We start from the raw sequence: 18848 nt of genomic DNA, 5'->3' as shown, positions 1-18848 counted from the left end.
AGGAATTCTTTTATGATTTTTTTTTTTTATTTTGTTTTTTTCTTATGTATCCTAACATTGATTTTACTCTTAATACTTGCTGTAGAGAGCTTGCAAAAGGTAAGATTCTGAATGACGGCCAGTATAGCTTCATCACAGGCAGGGCTTATTTTACCAACCACATCTCCTTCTATGACCAGGTAACTCACCACCTGGACACGAGAAAGCAGGTTGACATTGTATACCTTGACTTCCAAAAGTCCTTTGATCTAGTATCCCACAATGTGTGAGAAAATTGTAGGATTGTGAGCTTAACTCTGAGACAGTCAGGTGGGTGAGAAACTAGCTGCAGGATAGGACCTAGAGAGTCCTAGTGAACGGATCTGTCTCATCCTGGCAAGAAGAGAGCAGCGGTGTCCCGCAAGGGTCAGTGCTTGGTCCATTTTTCAACATCTTTATTAACGATTTGGATGTGGGGGTGAAGAGCTCGCTAGCCAAATTCATGGACGACACCAAGTTACAGGGGAGCATGGTCATGCTTAAAGATAGGCTACAGTTGCAGGCGGACCTAGACAGGTTAGCAAGTTGAGCAGATTGGAACCTGATGTAGTTCAACTTTGAGAAATGTAAAGTGTTCCTCCTCGGGACAAGCAACCCCCAGCACACCTACAGGCTTGGCGGCACCAAATTGACTAGCACCACAAATGAAAGGGATCTGGGGGTAACGGACTACAATATGAATATGAGCTGGCAGTGTGATGCTGTATCCAGTTACTCTAGCATGCATCAATCAGTGCATCTCCAGCAATACCAAGGTGGTGATTCTTCCGCTCTACTCAGCACTGGTGAGACCGCAGCTTGAGTACTACATCCAGTTCTAGGCACCACACTTTAACAAGGATGTGGACAAGCTTGAGAGATTCCAAAGACGAGCCACCCGTATGATCAGAGTCCTAAAAGGCAAGCCATATGAGGAAAGTCTGAGGGATCTGGGATTCTTTAGCCTGAGGAAAAGAAGGCTGAGAGGGGACCCGGTAGCAGCTTACCGCTACACTAGGAGAATACATCAAGGACTCAGTGAGCAACTGTTCACCAAGGCATCCGAGGGGAAAACCAGGAGTAATGGCCACAAACTCCTGGAAGATTGATTCAGGCTCAACGTTAGGAAAAACTCCTTCACAGCCAGGATGTCCAGACTGTGGAGTAAGCTCTCTCCAGAAGCGGTGCAATCACCTACCCTGGAAATCTTCAAGAGGAGACTAGACAGTTACCTTGCTGGGGTCACGTGATGCCAGTTGTCTTTCCTGCCTGGTGCAGGGAGCTGGACCCAATGTTCTTTTGAGGTCCCTTTCAGCCTATGAATCTATGACCTGATAAGAAGGGCAGTCGGTAAAACTGATTTAAAAAAGGAAATTGCAAAAAGCAATAGCTGAACAACTTGAGAAATTAGCGAGTTTTTACTTTTAATGAAGCAGGTGCAACAAAAATGAGCTACAGATACCCGAATTTTGCGAAGAGGCAAGTAGAAGTGGACATCTCGACAGAGAAATAGATCAAAATTGGCACGAGATGGGGTCATCTCGGACATACAGGGGCCATGAATAGAGATGCACCGATACACCGGTCCAATATTGGATTGGCACCGATATAAAAAAATAATAATAATATATCGGAAATCGGCCATATCAGGCCAATAATTTGGCTAATAAATGGCCCATGCGTGTGCACAGCCGCAGCACAGCATAAGCAGCAAAGACCACAGCCTGGCAGTGTGGAGAGCTGCCTCCAGCTGGTAAGTCTGGTGTGGGCGGAGGGGGAAAGGAAGGGGTGTAGTAGGCCAGATCAAGGCCCCCACAGTGGGGGAGTAGTGGGGGCTGGGTAAGTGCTACCCAGCCGGGGCAGGGTGGGTGGATGAGAATAGGATGGAATTCAATACTGACAAGTGCAGAGTACTGCACGTAGGGAGGGAGAACCAGCAGCATACCTATAAGCTGGGGAACTCCTTTCTCGTCAGCACAGAAAGGGATCTTGGAGTCATTATTGATTCCAAGATGAACATGGGCCGACAGTGTGAGGATGCAGTCAGTAAGGTCTAACCGCACCTTGTCATGCATCCACAGATGCATCACGAGCAGGTCCAAGGAGGTGATCCTCCCCCTCTGCAACACTGGTCAGGCTACAGTTGGAGTACTGTGTCCAGTTCTGGGCACCGCGCTTTGGGAGGGATGTGGACAGCATTGAGAGGGTCCAGAGGAGGGCCATTCACATGATCGGGGGCAGCAGGGCAGGCCCTACGAGGAGAGGCTACGGGACCTGAACCCGTTCAGCCTCCACAAGAGAAGGCTGGTGGTCATCTATAAACTTACCAAGGGGGACCAGCGGGGAATGGGAGAGGCCCTGTTTCCCTGAGCACTACCCGAAGTAAATAGGAATAACGGCCACAAGTTGATTGAGAGTAGGTTCAGGTTAGACATCAGGAAGCATTACACAGTCAGGGTGGCCAGGATCTGGAACCAACTTCCAAGGGAAGTGGTGCTCGCTCCTACCTTGAGGGTCTTCAAAAGGAGGCTAGATAATCACCTAGCTGGGTTCATTTGATTCCAGCATTCATTCCTGCCCATGGCAGGGGGTCAGACTTGATGATCTGCTCAGGTCCCTGTCAACCCTAACAACTATGAAACTAGGACGTAGCTGTGACTTGTCAGAGAGGGGAAGTGCTGGCAGGGGGCAGCTCCCACGACCACGTACTGCTCAGCCAGGATCCACTGGCCCGGCAGCTTGTCCAGCACTTGCCCAGCGGCTCTCACTGCTGCTCCTGCCGCTCATCCGGGGGTCCGGAAAGAGCCCCACCAGAAAGAGCTTGGCACGGGCCTGGGGGAACATCCCCCACAACGCCCTCCTGGACAAGTGGCAGGAGCAGCGGCGGGAGCTGCAGGACTAGCAGGTGAGTACCCTACTCCCTCCCTGCGGGAGCCTTGATCTGCCCCCCACACCCCTTCCTTTCCCCCTCCCCCCACACCAGACTTACCAGCTGGAGGCAGCTCTCCACACTGCAGGGCTGGTAGCAGAAATAGGATCAGTATTGGCCAATATGCCTCTTTAAAAATTGGCTATCGGTATCAGTCGCAAAAATTTCTTATTGGTGCACCCCTAGCGTGAGACTTGCCTTTTGCAATGACCTTGGGGAGCTTAACTGCATGTAATCAGTTGTTACCATTCTTGTGGGCAGTTTCACTGGGCTTATTGTGAAAGACCAGCTAGTGTGTTGCCTTGAGAGACAATGAGCCTCTCTGAAATTTATCCACCAAGCACAAATATAATTCATTCTTTCTGCATCGCACTCTGACTCTAGAACAAAAGTGGGTCACAAGAATATATGAAAGGGTCTCAAACTTTAAAAATGGATCAACAAACTTTAAAAAATGGATTCTCCTTCAAAGAGGAACAGTGGGAAACCGTGGCTTTTCTCTTGCATGCTGGCAGAGTTCCAGTCTGCTCCCCACACATACCCCAGCCTGCCCCACGCTAGGGCCTGGGGAGGGGGGCACAGCAGGGCTGGAGCAAGGGGCACTGGGTTGGGATTGGCTATTGATGTTTACGAATGGGTCCTGGTACAAAAAAGGTTGACAACCACTGCTGTAGGAGACTATTGCAGGCAACAGTCTCTTAGAGTGCACAGACCCACACAACCTGAACACCAGAAGCGACAGCAGGCAAGAGGCTATCCAAACATTCCTACATACCTCAGAACAACATCAATGTTTGGCTATGAAATAAATTTTGAATGTGTTTAGCTAGTAGAATTGAGTTGTAGAATCATAGATTGTTAGGGGCTGGAAGGGACCTTGCAGATCATCGGGTCCAGCCCCCCTGCTCTAGGCAGGAAGACAACTGGGGTCAAGTGACCCCAGTGAGGTGACTGTCTAGTCTCCTCTTGAAAACTGAGTAGGTGACTACACCACCTCTGGAGGGAGTTTATTGCACAGTCTGGTCACCCTGACTGAAGGAGCTTTTCCTGGTATTAAGCCTGAAGCAGCCTTCCAGAAGTATATCCATTGGTCCCGGTCATCCCCAGGGGTGCCCTAGTGAACGGTTGTTCACCGAGCTCCTGATGCGCTTATCTGATGTAGCGGTAGGCTGCTATCAAGTCCCCTCTCAACCTTCTCTTCTTTAGGTTAAAGAGGCCCAGGTCCCTCAGCCTTTCCTCATATGACTTGTCTTCCAAGTCCTTAGTCATACAGGTGGCTCTTCTCTGGACCCTCAAGTTTTTCCACATCCTTATTGTAGTGCAGCGCCCAGAACTGGACACAGTACTGCAACTGCAGTCTCACCAGCGCTAAGTACAGCGGGAGTATCACTTCCTTAAAGATTCTAGTTTTAAAGATTCTAAAATTCAGATTCTAGTCATTCTAAATTTTTATTTTTTGTGGAATAAGTGGAATTGTTCTTTTCCCCCTGCTAAATTTCTTCATCCTTCCTCTCAGTCTTCCCACTGTTTCTGCTTGTGCTAATTGCAGCCTGTGAAAAGCTGGCTTGAATCATATTTGTAGCAGGAAGAAACATGAAGATTTAAGATGATTCAACAGGCTTGTCATTAGAGCCAATCCAGAAAACGTAAAAGAAATGCTGTTTGCTAAGAACAAGACTAATGGCACGTGGATCTGAGGATGAAAAGTATCCTGATGGGAGTAAGGGAAGAATCCTCCAATTATTAGTCTCAGAACAAATGACACTGCTAGATTTCTACTACACCAGATCTGTGCCGGGCTAGAGAAAGATGTTCAAGGAAGTGGAGTCTCTGGTGATCAGAGGAATTCTTTCATTCCCCAGAGACATGCAGAACTGCAACAAATCAATGAAGATCAGAGAGCTGAACAACTAGCACTCTGAGGAAGGTTTTGGGAAGTTTGACCATTGGGGAGGCATTCATAGAAAAAGAATTTGTTGCAACAGATGAATTTTAACTGTGGCTTTATGGCCCTAGGATAGACTGACTAATAAGAAAAGCTTGAAGCTAGAAAACTGTGAGGCAGTTGTTATAAATGATTCAGGTAAGGTCCACACTTGGCGTTAATATGCAGGAAGAGGAAAATCAGGTGCATGAGGCTATAGCACAAAATGAAAGAATACTGAGAGGTGAAAAAAGAGCAAGGAAAGAGAATGAACTAACATCTAAAACAGCAGTAGTCAGGTAGGCAAGGGTAGAAAGATTATTTTAAGAAATTAAACAATGAAGATGTCTGCTAATGCAAAAAGCCCGAGCAACAAAATCTAAAACTAATGATGGAGTAAGTAAAAATCATTAGAACAGAATATGGTAGAATGGCAGTCATGATTGGTACGCAGGTGTTGTATAGGTGTAGTGTGCGCTATTCAGAAACATGGAATTAAAGGTAAAGATTGAGTACTGTTGTGCAATAGTGCAACAGGTTGGAATGCTTCTGAAAGACTGTGAAGGAGGTTCTAATGAAGGTCTGTCCTAAATATCCAAGGATTTGAATTTGAGTAAAAATGTTTTTAATGATTCATATCAATACTGGGGATGTCCATCTGGTTGTGTGGCCAAGATGATGCCTGGGCTGGACCCCAGGCCTTCCCAGGGAAGGACAAGGGCTGGCAACAGTTCTTCAGCCCAAGGAAGCACTTTTTAGGGCCTGCAGGCTGACCAGATCATTCTTCCTTTCAAGTGGACAAGATGGGACCTGGCCCTCCCCCATACCTTCTGGACCACATCTGCAACCTCAGATTTGACATGGGAATTCAGAGTTGTAGACCATTTCCTAAATAACCATATCCTACCCCAGTTGAGGATTACCTATATCATTTTTGATAGCTACGGACAATGACCTTGCACAAGTGCATTTCTGAGGTAACGTACAGTGTGAGAGCCTTCCTCTGTACATTGCTTTCCTCCCCTTTACTTCTCAGGGATTCCTCCCTGACTTTGATCAGAAGTTATCCCCTTTTACAAGTAGGGACTATTAAAAAAAATAAAGTGGGGGGTGGGCAGTTTCAGGAGAGAAGGGTTATACCTAAAGTACTTTTCAATTTTGAAAGAAAGAGCCGCCTTCAATGTATACTGGACCTCAAGGAACTAAATTCAGTCATAAGAACTCTGATTCTGTGTATTCTCTGGTGTTCACAATCCACCTCATTCATACAACCCTGGGCACTAGTAGCAGAACTGTACTGTTAGCACATCCTATGAGTGAGAGTTTGTGGATGACACACAAGTTGTAGTAATTCATCTTTGCCTAGTAGGCAACAAGGTTGCCACATTAATTACCATATTAACTTGAATCCAAGATTAGGTTTTTTTCCTAATATAACAAGATGGGTGGAGAAGGCCCTCATTTTTTTTTTATTCAAGTAAAAGGCAGTAGCAGGGCAAGCAGCTGCTGTGGCTCGGTCTCCAGCCCAGATCGGGATCAGAGTTGGAAGAACAGCTGCTGCCTATCCCTACCCCTGCCTGTCTGCCTCCTCTTCAAGTCCTTTCCCCTCTTCCTTGCCACTTACCCTCTGGCTCTGGCAGGGCTCCAGCCCTGGCCCTACAACACATGCTTGCTCTGGCCTTATAGCCCAGCCTGGTAGTAGCAGCAGCAACTCCATCCCAAGTTCAGGGCCTGGCTGCAGCTGCCACTGCCACAGTAGCTGTCACCAGGCTAAACTGGAACTGGAGCAAGCGTGTACTCCATGCCTTGGGGCTGGAGTGAAGCTAGAGTCCTGTTTAAACTGGGTAAGCAGTAGGAAGGGGAGCAGAGGGGATGGGGTGAGGCCAGGCATCAGACGTGGAGTACAAGTGTCAGGGATGGGGGAAGCAAGTAGCGGAGGGGCAGACAGTAAGAGGGCAAGTGGTGGGGGATAGGCAGCAAGGGTCAGACTGCTTGACTCCCTGCCTTCCCCCCTACCATTTTGATTCTTCCCCCCTTCCACCTGCCCCCTGCCTCCCCACAGCCTGCCCCCTGCCACTGCTTTCCCTGCTGCAGCTGTGGGACGGAGGAATTTAAGACAATCCTCCAATTAGGTACTAGAAAAGGAAAATTACAACAAATACTTTGTTAGCATTTATTGTAATTAACTATAATTATAGTGGGGGTGGTGGGTTGTCTTAAATCCAGTCATCTTGGATTTGGGTAAATATGGTGTGTACTACAAGAATGGAAACAATGTTCACCTACCCTTTATCCCATTGGCATTTGGTGCATTAGTTTATCCATGGAAATGTTGCATAACTTGCACATTAGCATGGTTAATTTAGCTGGTGGTCTTCATCCAGCAGATTATAACAGTGCATCCAGATACCACTGATAAGTGAAAAATTGATGTACTTCTGTGTGTACTTTTTTTTCTTCCAAGTAGGACCTAGCGAAATTGCATCCGAGTCCCAAAGAAATGAGTGTTGATGAATTCCTGTTGTTAAATACTAGGAGAAATTTCCAGAGTGCATTGATAAAAAATGCTTCCATCAAAAATGTTCATCTGTGCAGTCATGCCAAGTGTTTCCCACTTCTTAAATGTCTGTATTGGTTCCACATTGCTTTCCTGCTTCTTTTTATGTTGAAGGCTCAACGCGAGTCCAAACCAATCTGCACTTATGAGCTGATTCATTCCTCCTACACACTCCTGCGCATCCCATGTTTTCCCAAGGCTCTCAAACATTGTAATCCGGTTCTTTTATACTTTTCTGAAACTGCCTTCATCAATGCCGCCTACTCATTACATTTTACCATTAACATTTGCAAAGAACATTCCCACCTCTTCATATCTCACCCAGTTTTTTATAAGACAGTAAAATAAAGTGATTACTTCATAGATATTAGGGCTAGAAGGACCTTATAAGATCATTGGGTCCAGCCCCCTGCCCAAGGATAACTGACTTACAATATCATATGTACTTGGTTCTTTGTACTTTAAATCATGCAAAGTGCACATAGTATAAGTTAGGTTTTGGATAAATCAAGGGAAATAAAATAAAAATTCAATGAAAGTGCAGATTTTTTTTTTACAAGACCTATATACCTAATTTCTGTACAGAGTGCTGCTGACAATGTTACAATGTATTTTACGTTAGAAGCTCCACAGTGCAGTGTCTATTTTTGGTATAAGACATATTGTCAGCAGTGAAGAAACAATCCTTGTTTGTGTTTTGTGATTGTAAGTTCTTTGATCCTTATTTACTGACCGCTACATTATGGATTGCTGCATGGCACTACATGTATAGCATTATATAAATAATAGCCAGACTGTCAAAGATGCTCAGTCTAATGCTATGTCTGTCTCTTCTTTGTAAGTCCATGTAGTCCTTGTATTTGATTATCTCCTTCATTCTTGAGCAGAAAAATTAGCAAAATCGAGAAGAAATCAAGAAACAGAGCAATTCAAGTACAAAAAGGATACAAAATGCATACTGGTGCTGCAGGCATCTTGTCACTGAGTTGCCTAACAAAAAAGGTAGAATTTTACAGGTAGTATAGCCCTTCTTTTGTAAGACATACAGATTTTTCTCCCCAGAATCAGTATACTCTTTTTAATATACATTTTTATTTTTAAGTAGGTTCCATTTTAAGTAGGGCTGTAAGTTGCTGACCTAGCTAAAAAGCAGCCAAGTAACAAATATAGAAGAAATCAAATACAATCAACAAATAGTAACAAGGGTAGTATGAAATAACCAAATGTTGAAAAGTAAAGCAAGCTAATGTGCCACTGGAGAGCTGAGATTTTATATAAACAAATTGAAACATTCAGCATATCAAGACTTGTTGGGTACAGTGTGAATTTTATATTACTGTATATTGTATTTCCTGTAATCACTTAAATAGATGTTTTCATGTTAAAAATAGTTTAAAATAATGAAATATTATTACTAGGATATGAAATTCCCGTGTGAGTCTGAATGCTTCATTAAATTGAAATAATTTTAATAAATTTACTTTTCATTACTTATGCTGTTTCTTAATTTTGTATTTCACTCAACTTGGAAAATGTGAATAATAGAATTTGTTGGAAAATGATACATGTTTTCCATGGGAATTTAGACTTTTTGTCATAAACTGAAACTTAACATTTTTGTTTTACGATGAAAAGTTGCATTTTTGCATTAAAAGCAGACAATTTCTGCTGAAAAATATTTTTTTCAGAAACCTAATTTTTTGTTAAACAACAGTGGGAAAACCATCAGTCAAGGATAATACTACTCCTTTGCCTTTCTTTAGTACTTCCAGCAAATAATCTCTCTGCTTTGCAATTATTTAAAGGTTCCCAACAATTTGTGAGGTAAGTATACATTATTCTTGTACTCCTCAGATGGGAAAACTGAAGCAAAGAGAGTAAGGATCTTTGAGGGAGGGAAGGAATATATATCTTTTTTATGTCTGTGCAGAGCCTGGTGCAGGTGTCAATGACCAGGGCTTCTAGCTACTACACTAATATAAATAAGACTAAGCCTCTAAATAATCTATATGAGCCTGCAAAAGGCCAAGAAGTGAGAGTCACCTCAGTACTGATAAATCCCTCATTTGGTTATTACACTATTTATTTTAATTTTCTTGTAAGTTACTACTCAACAGCAGCTTGTATGACAATTGATTTTCAAAAGGTTTGGAGTATTCATTAATTCAGATGAAGGCCGTGAGAGCTGGAAATGCTCACCAAGCCTTAAGAGACTTCCCAAGCAGAAAACTTGAAAGACCTCTCTGAGAGAGCCTGAATTGCCCAATTTTCCTATCTTGTGTTTTAACTAAAGCCTTCTTGTGACTTCTTGCATTCATGTGACTAAGGATTTGCAAAACTGCTCCATTAGTCAGACTGGCTCTTGTTAATCGTCAGTTTTATGTTGCAGATCAGAAGTTTCAGAATGCCTCAGTGTTTGAGTTGCAAAACCTACAACTAATTTAGAAAATTGTATGCTGCCTAATTCAACTGAGCTGCTGTATGTATATACTCAACTGACGGTGCGATGAGTTCATAAAGTTTTAATCATGATTATGGCAAAACCTTGTAGTAGAGCCTTAGGCAAGTTATTTATAATATGATGACAGGCATTTATGATGAAAGTAACTCCAAAATATAACTGCATTGTAAGAGGATTGTTTACAATCTACCGTTCTACTGGATTTTATGGGGGTTTTTTGGCATGTGAATCTTGAGATTGACCCAGTGTTTTGACCCAGTAATTTTATTTGTAAATGAATCACTGCAAAGTTACACCATTGATAGCTGTAATTGTATCCTATTTTATTACAATATTTGATACTAACAGACCTCAAGATATTAAAAAAAAAACAACCTGTTAGACCAGTAAAGCAGTGAAATAGACTACTCAGGAAAGATCTTTTTCACTGGAGATTTTCAAAAAGATTTTGGGCAAGCATTGGTCACAGTAACTTTCTTGCATTTGGGCAGAGGGTTGGACCAGGTTTACGCTTGAAGCCCTTTCCAACCCTATGTTTCTATCATTGTGGGTTCTTGGCAGCACTCCTATCATCATTATTATTACTGGCTATTTAAAATTCTAATATAATAAAGGGCTTTGTCTGTCTGTCCGTAACACTCTTGGAGCACTCTGGTTACTGAAACAACCAATCAGAGTGCTCCAAGAGCATTATGAACAGGAGGTGGTGGCGGCGTGGCAAAGTGCTGCCATGACAGCGGGGACAGAGCGGGGGGGAGGCCAGCGCCACTGGCCTCTCCCCTTCCCTCCCTCCTCCTCCTCCCCCCCCCACCCCGACCCTGCTCCTTGGAGGCAGCAGCTGCTGCACAGGGTGCTGGCAGAGGGGGACAGCAGGGCAAGCATGATTCCCCCACCCCCTCCCCTCACTCCTGGGAAGTGGTGGTGACAGGGGTCATGGGGGAGTTAGGGTTAGCAAGCTTCCTCCTGCCTCCATCCTGCCGTTTTCTTTACAGGCAGTTAACTAGTGTATATCATAATAGCACTAACAAGTCCAGATCATTTTGGCACTACCTATCATCATAATGTAGTACAGCATAATCCATTTGTGGCTGTAATTGTGAAAATGAAAGGAGAATCTCTGGACTTGGCAGGATTTTGAAGCAATTCTCCCTGTTCTGTACTTAAACTATCTGATGTTAACCACTACTTCAGAGGGAGATTTAAGCACCTTGGCCCAACACTGCTTAAGAATGTAATACACCCACAGTGTATGGAACAAAAAACACTGCTGTTTCCAGATTAAACTATTAATCATACCCAGATAAGATACTTTTCAGCATTTGTACCAGTTTAGGTGATTAAACCCAAACAATGACAACAGGTCATTATAAGGAATTATTTATTGATGATGATGATGATGATAATAATAATAAAGTAGGGAACACTTTAAAACCAAACTTAATCTCTCAGGTACTTGTTATTGACACATACCATGCTTCTATAGCTAGATGAATAAATGAAAATCTCTGAGGAACAAAAACTGAGAAGTCTCTTTCAAGATGAATCAGTTCAAAGCAGTTCCTTTCTGAAAAATATATAGTATATCTATATTGTAGTCACTTTTGTGACAGTAATGTAACCTGAGTTGATTTTAAATAACGGGCTTGGATATTGGTTGTAAAGAGTTCAGTTGGCCACATAAGTACTTCAACTAAAAATTCCTTTATTAAAACCAAAGGCCAATCAGCATTTTATGCACTACTTCATATCTATTTCTATTACGATGTCACTAGCCTAGATTTAAAAGTCACTGTGCCAAAACAATAATTGCTCTCTAAGTATTTGATCAAACAGGTTTAAGAGGACTAAGCATGATTGCTGATGCTCATTTATCCTGGTTGACACCAAAAGGCTCAACCACACTCAGATAGCTAACCCAAAAACATGATGGCCCCAATAACCCTACATATATCTTTGTCTGGATGGGAGCTTGTTGGTATCCTTTTTCCAGGACTCTAAACCAGCTGGGGCTGGGACAGATCATTACATCTGTGTATTGCTATCTCTTCCCAAACCTTGAAACTCCTTCCAATTCATTCCTTCTTATCTGCTCTTTCTCAAAGGCTAGATAAGCATAATAAAACAGAAAACAAGGTCAAAAGCATAGTCCAATTTTTTTTTGGCTTTTTTTCCTGTTTTTACATTGGTAGCATTCTAGCCCTAGCAGCAGGGAACTGAATGTGTCCTGCAAAACCCACTCAAGGAAGTGGGTAAATGTTCAGGGAATTGGACAACAATATGCAGTTAGACAAGTACCAGTACCTAAGCTAACTCAGATGTATGCCTACACTACACTGCCACCACAGCAGAGTTAGCAGCATACACAAATTCAGTCCCTTCATGCTGCCTCCACAAAATTGTGGAAACAGGAACTTAGCCTTATACTGAGTAATCATTGGTTTGGAATGTTGCAGTATTTAACTTAGTCCCCAATTTATCGCATGCTTGTCTTTTTTTTTAGGTCTCTTTAAAAAACTACAAGGCTTCAGTTTAGGGGTGTCAAACTTAAGTCTGCAGGCCATATCTGGCCTGTGGAGCCATGTCTTGGGGACTGTGGGGCCAGGAATTCAGGAGCAGAACTAGTAAGGTAGGGCTGCTGTCTAAATCTGGAGCATGGAGGTAGTGGGCAGGTGTGTAGGCAGCAAGAGGCATGTGTCAAGTGCATTAGCCCCTACCACAGCCACTCATGCTGCTGCTCATTCCACTGCTTGCCCAGCTGCTATCATATCTGGATACATCCTATGAAGAGCCCTGTGGTCCAGATCTGGCGCACGGTGGGGTGGGTGAGTCTGACACCTCTGATCTACATTGGAGTGACAAAGATTCCCCCTGCAGAGCTGTGTCATTTGGCCTGTGAGGTTCCCCATGGGAGGGGACAGCAGGGGCCAGATTTAGCACACAGGTGGTATCTTTGACACCCCTGGCTTAATGATTAATTATGATACCTCAGATGCATCAATATGGAAGGAGCAGGGTCCCACAGTGAGGAATGTGCAGGTAAGACTCTCCTGTGATCAGCACCCCCAACCCTCAGCCTCTCTGCCCAGAATAACTAGTCTGCTGGCACTGCATAGGAAGACTAGCTGCAGCCCATATTTGAAAGGCCAGGTAACTGTGTGTACATCACAGTGCAATGTCCCAGGGATGGATACAGGAGAGTGGCGGGAGGTGCACTGGTGCAGTAGCACCCCCTTTGATTCCACCCAAACTTCAAAACTAACTGCCTGGCAGTGGCAGTAGCATTTCTGTTCAGACAACTAGGAGCCACTTACACCTTATGCTGTGAGCTGCACAAATGTTGATGGATGTTATTGCTATCTAGGAGTTTGGAGCAGTCACACCCCTAGTCTAGAAACCTTCTCTGACTGTCCTCTATCTGCATAGCTCTGACTTGCCACTAGAGACCTGGTGAGCAAGGGCAGGGCTAGGAGCTGTAGCTCTGGGTTGCCACTAGAGGGCTGAGGAGCCAATACAGGCTTCTTTCCCTGCTCTACGGTCTGGGGTGAGAGATCCTGGGATACTGGAGGACTTCATTTTGAGCAGCACATCTGTGGGGACACCTTAATGGAACAGAATAGGACACCTTAACGGAACAGAAGCTGGGTAGTGTGGATCAGAGAGAATCCTGCCCCGGAGTGGCATCACTTTGAGCCACATGTCCAGTGCTTAAAACCACTCTAAGGTGTTAATGTGCAGACAGTCCAGGGGTTAAGACAGGGGTGGGCCAGATGTGGCCTGCCAGGCTATTCTATCCAGCCTATGGGGCCCCTAAAAAAATTAGAATGTAGAAAATTAATATTTATCTGCCCTGGCTGCGTGTCATGTAGCCCTCGATGGCTTGCCAAAATTCAGTAAGCAGCCCTCTGCCCAAACTAATTGTCCGCTCCTGGATTTAAGAGCTACAGGAGCCACCCCAAATTACTGTGCAACAAGGCCCATAGAGACGTAGGGCTGAAAGGGACCTCCAGGGGTCATCCAGTCCAACTCCCTGCCTGAGGCAGGATCATCCCTATCTACACCATCCCATGCAACCATCACCTAACCCAGGGGTGGGCAAAATGCGGCCCAGGAGCCAGATGAGTCCCGCCAGGCCATTCTATCCGGCCCGCAGGGCCCCTAAAAATTTAGAAAATTAATATTTATCTACCCCTGGTTGCCTGTCATGCGGCCCTCGATGGCTTGCCAAAACTCAATAGGTGGCCCTCTGCCCAAAAAAATTGCCCGCCCCTGTCCTAAACTTAACAGCTCCTTTGAATCAGCTTGAATCCTTCTAAACTCTTTACCCCGTAGGTGTTAAACTCCCTTTTTTGACAGTCACGAAGTCCCACCGATGAAGCCGCATGCTGCGTGGCTGGTACCTGTGCTCCTGTGTCCCAGCCCTGCAGACCATTTTTAAATCCAACTAAAAGCTTTACCTCGGGCACTGACACTGCCTCAGGCAATCTGTCACTCGGGAGTGGCAATAACTCTCTGGGAAGCACAGCTGGGTAAGGTAGCTCGACTTGGGTGTATAACCCTGAGAAAGGAGATCTGCTTTTCGTCCCCAGGAGGGCAGGGCTAACGAAACATGGTATTTTGAGAAATTTTTTTTTTTTTTTTTGGGGGGGGGGGGGGTGCCTGTGCCTTGTGCTTGTTTTCTACCTCCTATAGAGCAAATCAGGGAAGTTAGGCTGGGTTTTACTTCACTCTTTCACGGAGCAAGGCAGCCCTGGAGCCCTCCCTTTCTAACAAAGCTTCTCGTCCCGTGGGCAGCACAGGACGAGGAGCGCTGGGCCAGGTCCGTGCCATCTGCACCCGCTGCATCCCCCCACCCCACTTATTCGGCCAAGCGCAGCAGCGGGACTGCCGGGTGCCGGCGAGTGGGGCAACCCCGCCCCCTGCTCTCAGTGGGCGTGCACACGTGGTACACTCCTCACTGCCCAGCCTATCAGCGTGCTTCCCCCCCCTCATGCGTGCGAGTGGTACATTCCCGGGGCGAGTGACGTCCGGCGCTCTTGCGGCCCGGGCTGGGGTGCGTGGAGCAGGACCATGGGTGCGCTCCGCTTCCTGCTGCTGCCCGCCACCTGCGCGTTGCTGGCCCTGGCGCTGGCCGGCGACCCGGTGAGCGGCGGGCGGGACGGCGCAGCCTCGATGGCAGGGATCGCGGCTCTTCTCATCGGGTTTCGCTTCCTCACCCCCGCGCCGCGCTGCCGAGAGGGGCCTTGTGCAGCCGGCAACCCCCGGCTTTCCTGAAGCCTCTGCGAGAGAGGGCCCTGAGGGGCCCGATCCTGTGCGGGGGTCGGGAGGATCTGTCCGCGCGGGGGTGGAGAGCAGGGGCTGGCTGTCAAGCAGGCACGCGGCTGCCTCTGAGGAGCAGCAAGATCCCTGACCGCTCTTGTCACGCCTGTGTTGTGGGGTGACCAGGGCCACGGGTGTCTGTTTGCTTGGCCTTCGTGTTGCCCTCGTGATTTTTATGGTCTGTTTCTATGCTGTGAGAGAGGCGGGAGAGGGGGGACTGCAGAAGGGGAAGGGCGGTGGCCAGCAGCAGATCAGATTTAAAACTTCTCCAGTGTTAAAGGCATTGGTTATTTTACATGGTTTTGTAGAGTTGGAAGCAAATAGGTGACCCCCCCTCCCTCCTCCCGTGTGCAATAGTGTGGGTTAATGCAAACTAACAACTGCGGTTATTAATGCAGCCCACATTAGCCACTTGGGGGGGGGGGAAGCAGTTGCAGGGCAGTGCTATGGGGAGAAGAGAAGTAGGATTCGGCAGAGATGTGGGTTTTCCAGGGATTGTTCCAATGCCCTAAATACAGCGTGATCTGATTTAGCATGTTTAAAAAAAGTACCTCCATGTTAATTTTATGTCCCAGTAGCCACAGGTATTTGAACCGAAATACTTGACTAGGAAAAAATTAAACACGGCACACTAAATGTGGTTTAAATGTTATGTTCGAACAAATTCAAAGCTTTATGTGGAAAGATGTTATTTTTATTGGAATACTTGTAAAAATGTAAAGACAATACACAATAGTATGTACTTCCCTTACATTGTTTGTTTAAATTTTAAGAAAAAAAAATGAAGGCACTGAATACTGTTGACACTAACTTTAACACACCCAAAGAACTGTGTATGATATGCCGTGCTTTGGTTTTGATTTGACCTGCACAGCCAATTAGGTGAATTCATAACTTGAGTTTCAGTATGGATTATTATGTGAGTGTACTTACCCTCCTGTTTACAAATCAATAAAACATATATGTACTCTCACACTCTTCCTAGAGATAATCACCTGAGAAAACATTAATTACAACTTTGAAACTGCCAGACTTGCCTAATATTGTATTGGCATCCATTCATTGTTGCTAATGAATTTTATGAAACAATGAATTTTTAGAAATGGAAAATTTCCCACATAAAAATAAAGCACTGGAAAAAATTTTGCCCCTCATCTCTGGGACCTGATGCACGGTAACTGCATTGTTCAGAGCCAGGCTATTCTCAGTGGTGGCAGATGACAGAACAAGGACCAATGGTCTCAAGTTGCAGCAAGGGAAGCTTAGGTTAGATATTAGAAAAAGTTTAGCGAGGGTGGTGAAACACTGGAACAGGTTACTTACCAAGGTGATGGAAGCTCCATCCTTGGAGGTTTTTAAGACCCGGCTCCACAAAGCCCTGGCTGAACGGTCTAGTTGGGGATGGTCCTGCTTTGAGCAGGGGGTTGGACTAGATGACCCCCTGAAGTCCCTTCCAACCCTAATTGTCTACAATTCAGAGTTGTCAGGTTGTAGGGCATTCTCTTACAGTGGCTCTAGCATGTGTCCTGCTATTGCTGGGTGGGGCATATTCAAGAGCACTAACAGTCTGTGAATCTACGGTGTTGTGAGGGAGGTGGGAGGACTTGCAGTCAATGCCCCCAGTCATGGTTCTGGTCTGTCTCAGGCACGCTGTCCTCATGTTGGTGATGGCTTGACGTAAATGTTTTTTGACTAACAGATAGTGTTGGATAGTGTAAGGCACCTCATCAGTTTTGCATAGTGGCAAGGTACTCTGCAGGCTCACAGGATGCTCAAGCCTGGTCTCTTGATTCTCCACTGAGTGCGGTGACTTGTGGAGTTCTCCTGTCTTGACACTTGGATTTTCTTGGTAGGGAAACAAAGCACTTAAGCAATAAGCAACAGAGCAGAAATCTCTCTAATCTTGATAAGCTCCTAGGTAATAAAAAGCACTTTGTCTAAAGCCATGGTAATATATTTAAAGTGCAGATGTATCGTTATAATCCTCCCCACACCTTAGCATTAATCCTGTCAGTGCCTTTAACCATGTTTCAATAATGGATGAGAGGAGCTATGCAGATAGTTTTATTGTGAAGCATGTTGAGATCCTGTAGGAACCAATGATTTGGATTGTGTTTTGTTTTGATTTAATGTAAAGTGTCTAGTTTCTGCATTGTGCAATTGTAAGGGAAAAAGTTCCCTATTAGGGATATGAAAAGTTAAGCAGTTAAATGATCATTATATTTATACTGTTAATGCATTACTGTTAACCTTTAAAACAGATTGGTAAAATTATTTATATTGCCTGGCACTGTAAGTCTTTCTCTGTTTGTGCTGATTGTTGTTTTCCTGCCCATGTATTTTTTTTTTTTAAGCATGGCTTGTATTTGCTAGGGTGGAGTTAATTGTATCAGTTTTTCAAACTATGTTGTGTGAATTATCATGTGGTTTATCAGTACTACTTTTTCTTCTGGGTCCCTTGCTTGAGTCCCTCCTGTTTCCCTTCTCCATGTTTGTCACCTCTGGCCATGCTATGCAGGATGCAGTTAAATAAATGAGGACTTAACCCCCCCCCCCCAAAAAAAAATAATAATAATAATAATAATGTCTCTTCCCCCAGTTAGGCAACTTTATTTTTTTTCTGGAGCTCCCCTGCTCTGGGGCTTGTCCACACCACTTCTTTCTGCCCTTTATGCAGCTCATATATCTATATCTTCAGTTCTACCTCTAAATCTCCTTCATCCCCACTGCCCCACCCACCCCTGGTTCCTTTTTTGGTGCCCCCACTCTCTACTTCCAGTTGTGCACAATGCCAGGGCTTGGGAGTTGTTCTGGTTTTACCTGCATTTCTGTAGTGTTTCCCCCCTCCTCCACAAGGCACTGCAGGGTAGGGCTTGTCCTCCCCCTGCACAGCCACCCCTGGCATGGCAGCCAGCTGGGAGTCTGCCCCAAGCCTGCGTGTACTGTAATGGTAGGTGAAGTCACTGCCACCTGCGACTTGCCCTCATGCACGTGACTCGCAGGCAGCGCGTGCACACAGGCTCATGCGCCCTCGCCTTTTCTGACTTACACATGCTAGGTATGTATTATTGGTTAATTGGTTAACCAGTATAATTAGAAGAGTTTAAAAGGCTATTTTAAAAAAATAATATTTACAGCCCTGTAACAAGTCTGAGGTTCCAGGGGTGGCCATGATGCCTCCTGGTCACTACTTGGCTCCTTTCCTGCTCTGGCTTTAGGGCAGCAGTTCTTAACTTTTTTTGTACCAGGACCCATTTGTAAACATCGATGGGCAATCCCGCCCCAGCCCCCCAGTGTGTGTGGCATGGGGGGCCCCAAGCAGCCCCTCGCAGGCTTTAATTCTGCCAGCCTGCAAAGGAGGAGCCACAGTTTCCCATGTTTTTCTCCTTTAAAGGAGAATCCATTTTTAAACTTTGTTGATCCATTTTTAAAGTTTGTTCGTGACCCTTTCATATATTCTTGCAACCCACTTTTGCGTCACGACCCATAGGTTGAGAAATGCTGCTCTAGAGTCCCTTCCCTTAACTCTTGTCTGCCATGCCTTAGTCCATTTTGGATAGGGTGGCTACCCAAGGTCCCTAGAGTGAACCTTTACTCTGACCACCTGCCTGTGGATCCCCCTTGGATCCAGTTGGGCACAATA

General features: G+C 45.2%; 1 protein-coding gene across 1 annotated transcript in view; it reads left to right on the top strand.

Moving 5' to 3' along the window:
* Positions 1 to 14903: 14903 nt before the first annotated feature.
* Positions 14904 to 18848, top strand: part of ASAH1 (N-acylsphingosine amidohydrolase 1) — a 35180-nt gene continuing 31235 nt past the window's right edge. Inside the window, exon 1 of the mRNA XM_006015874.3 lies at positions 14904 to 15028. Coding sequence (XP_006015936.1) covers positions 14957 to 15028 — 72 coding nt within the window. The 5' untranslated portion in view covers positions 14904 to 14956. The remainder of the gene's footprint in view (positions 15029 to 18848) is intronic.

This window comes from Alligator sinensis, unplaced genomic scaffold, assembly GCF_000455745.1.
Source record: "Alligator sinensis unplaced genomic scaffold, ASM45574v1 scaffold528_1, whole genome shotgun sequence".
NCBI lineage: Eukaryota > Metazoa > Chordata > Crocodylia > Alligatoridae > Alligator > Alligator sinensis.
The sequence above is the reverse complement of the archived record's forward strand: the minus strand, read 5'-3'. Positions and strand labels throughout refer to the sequence as shown.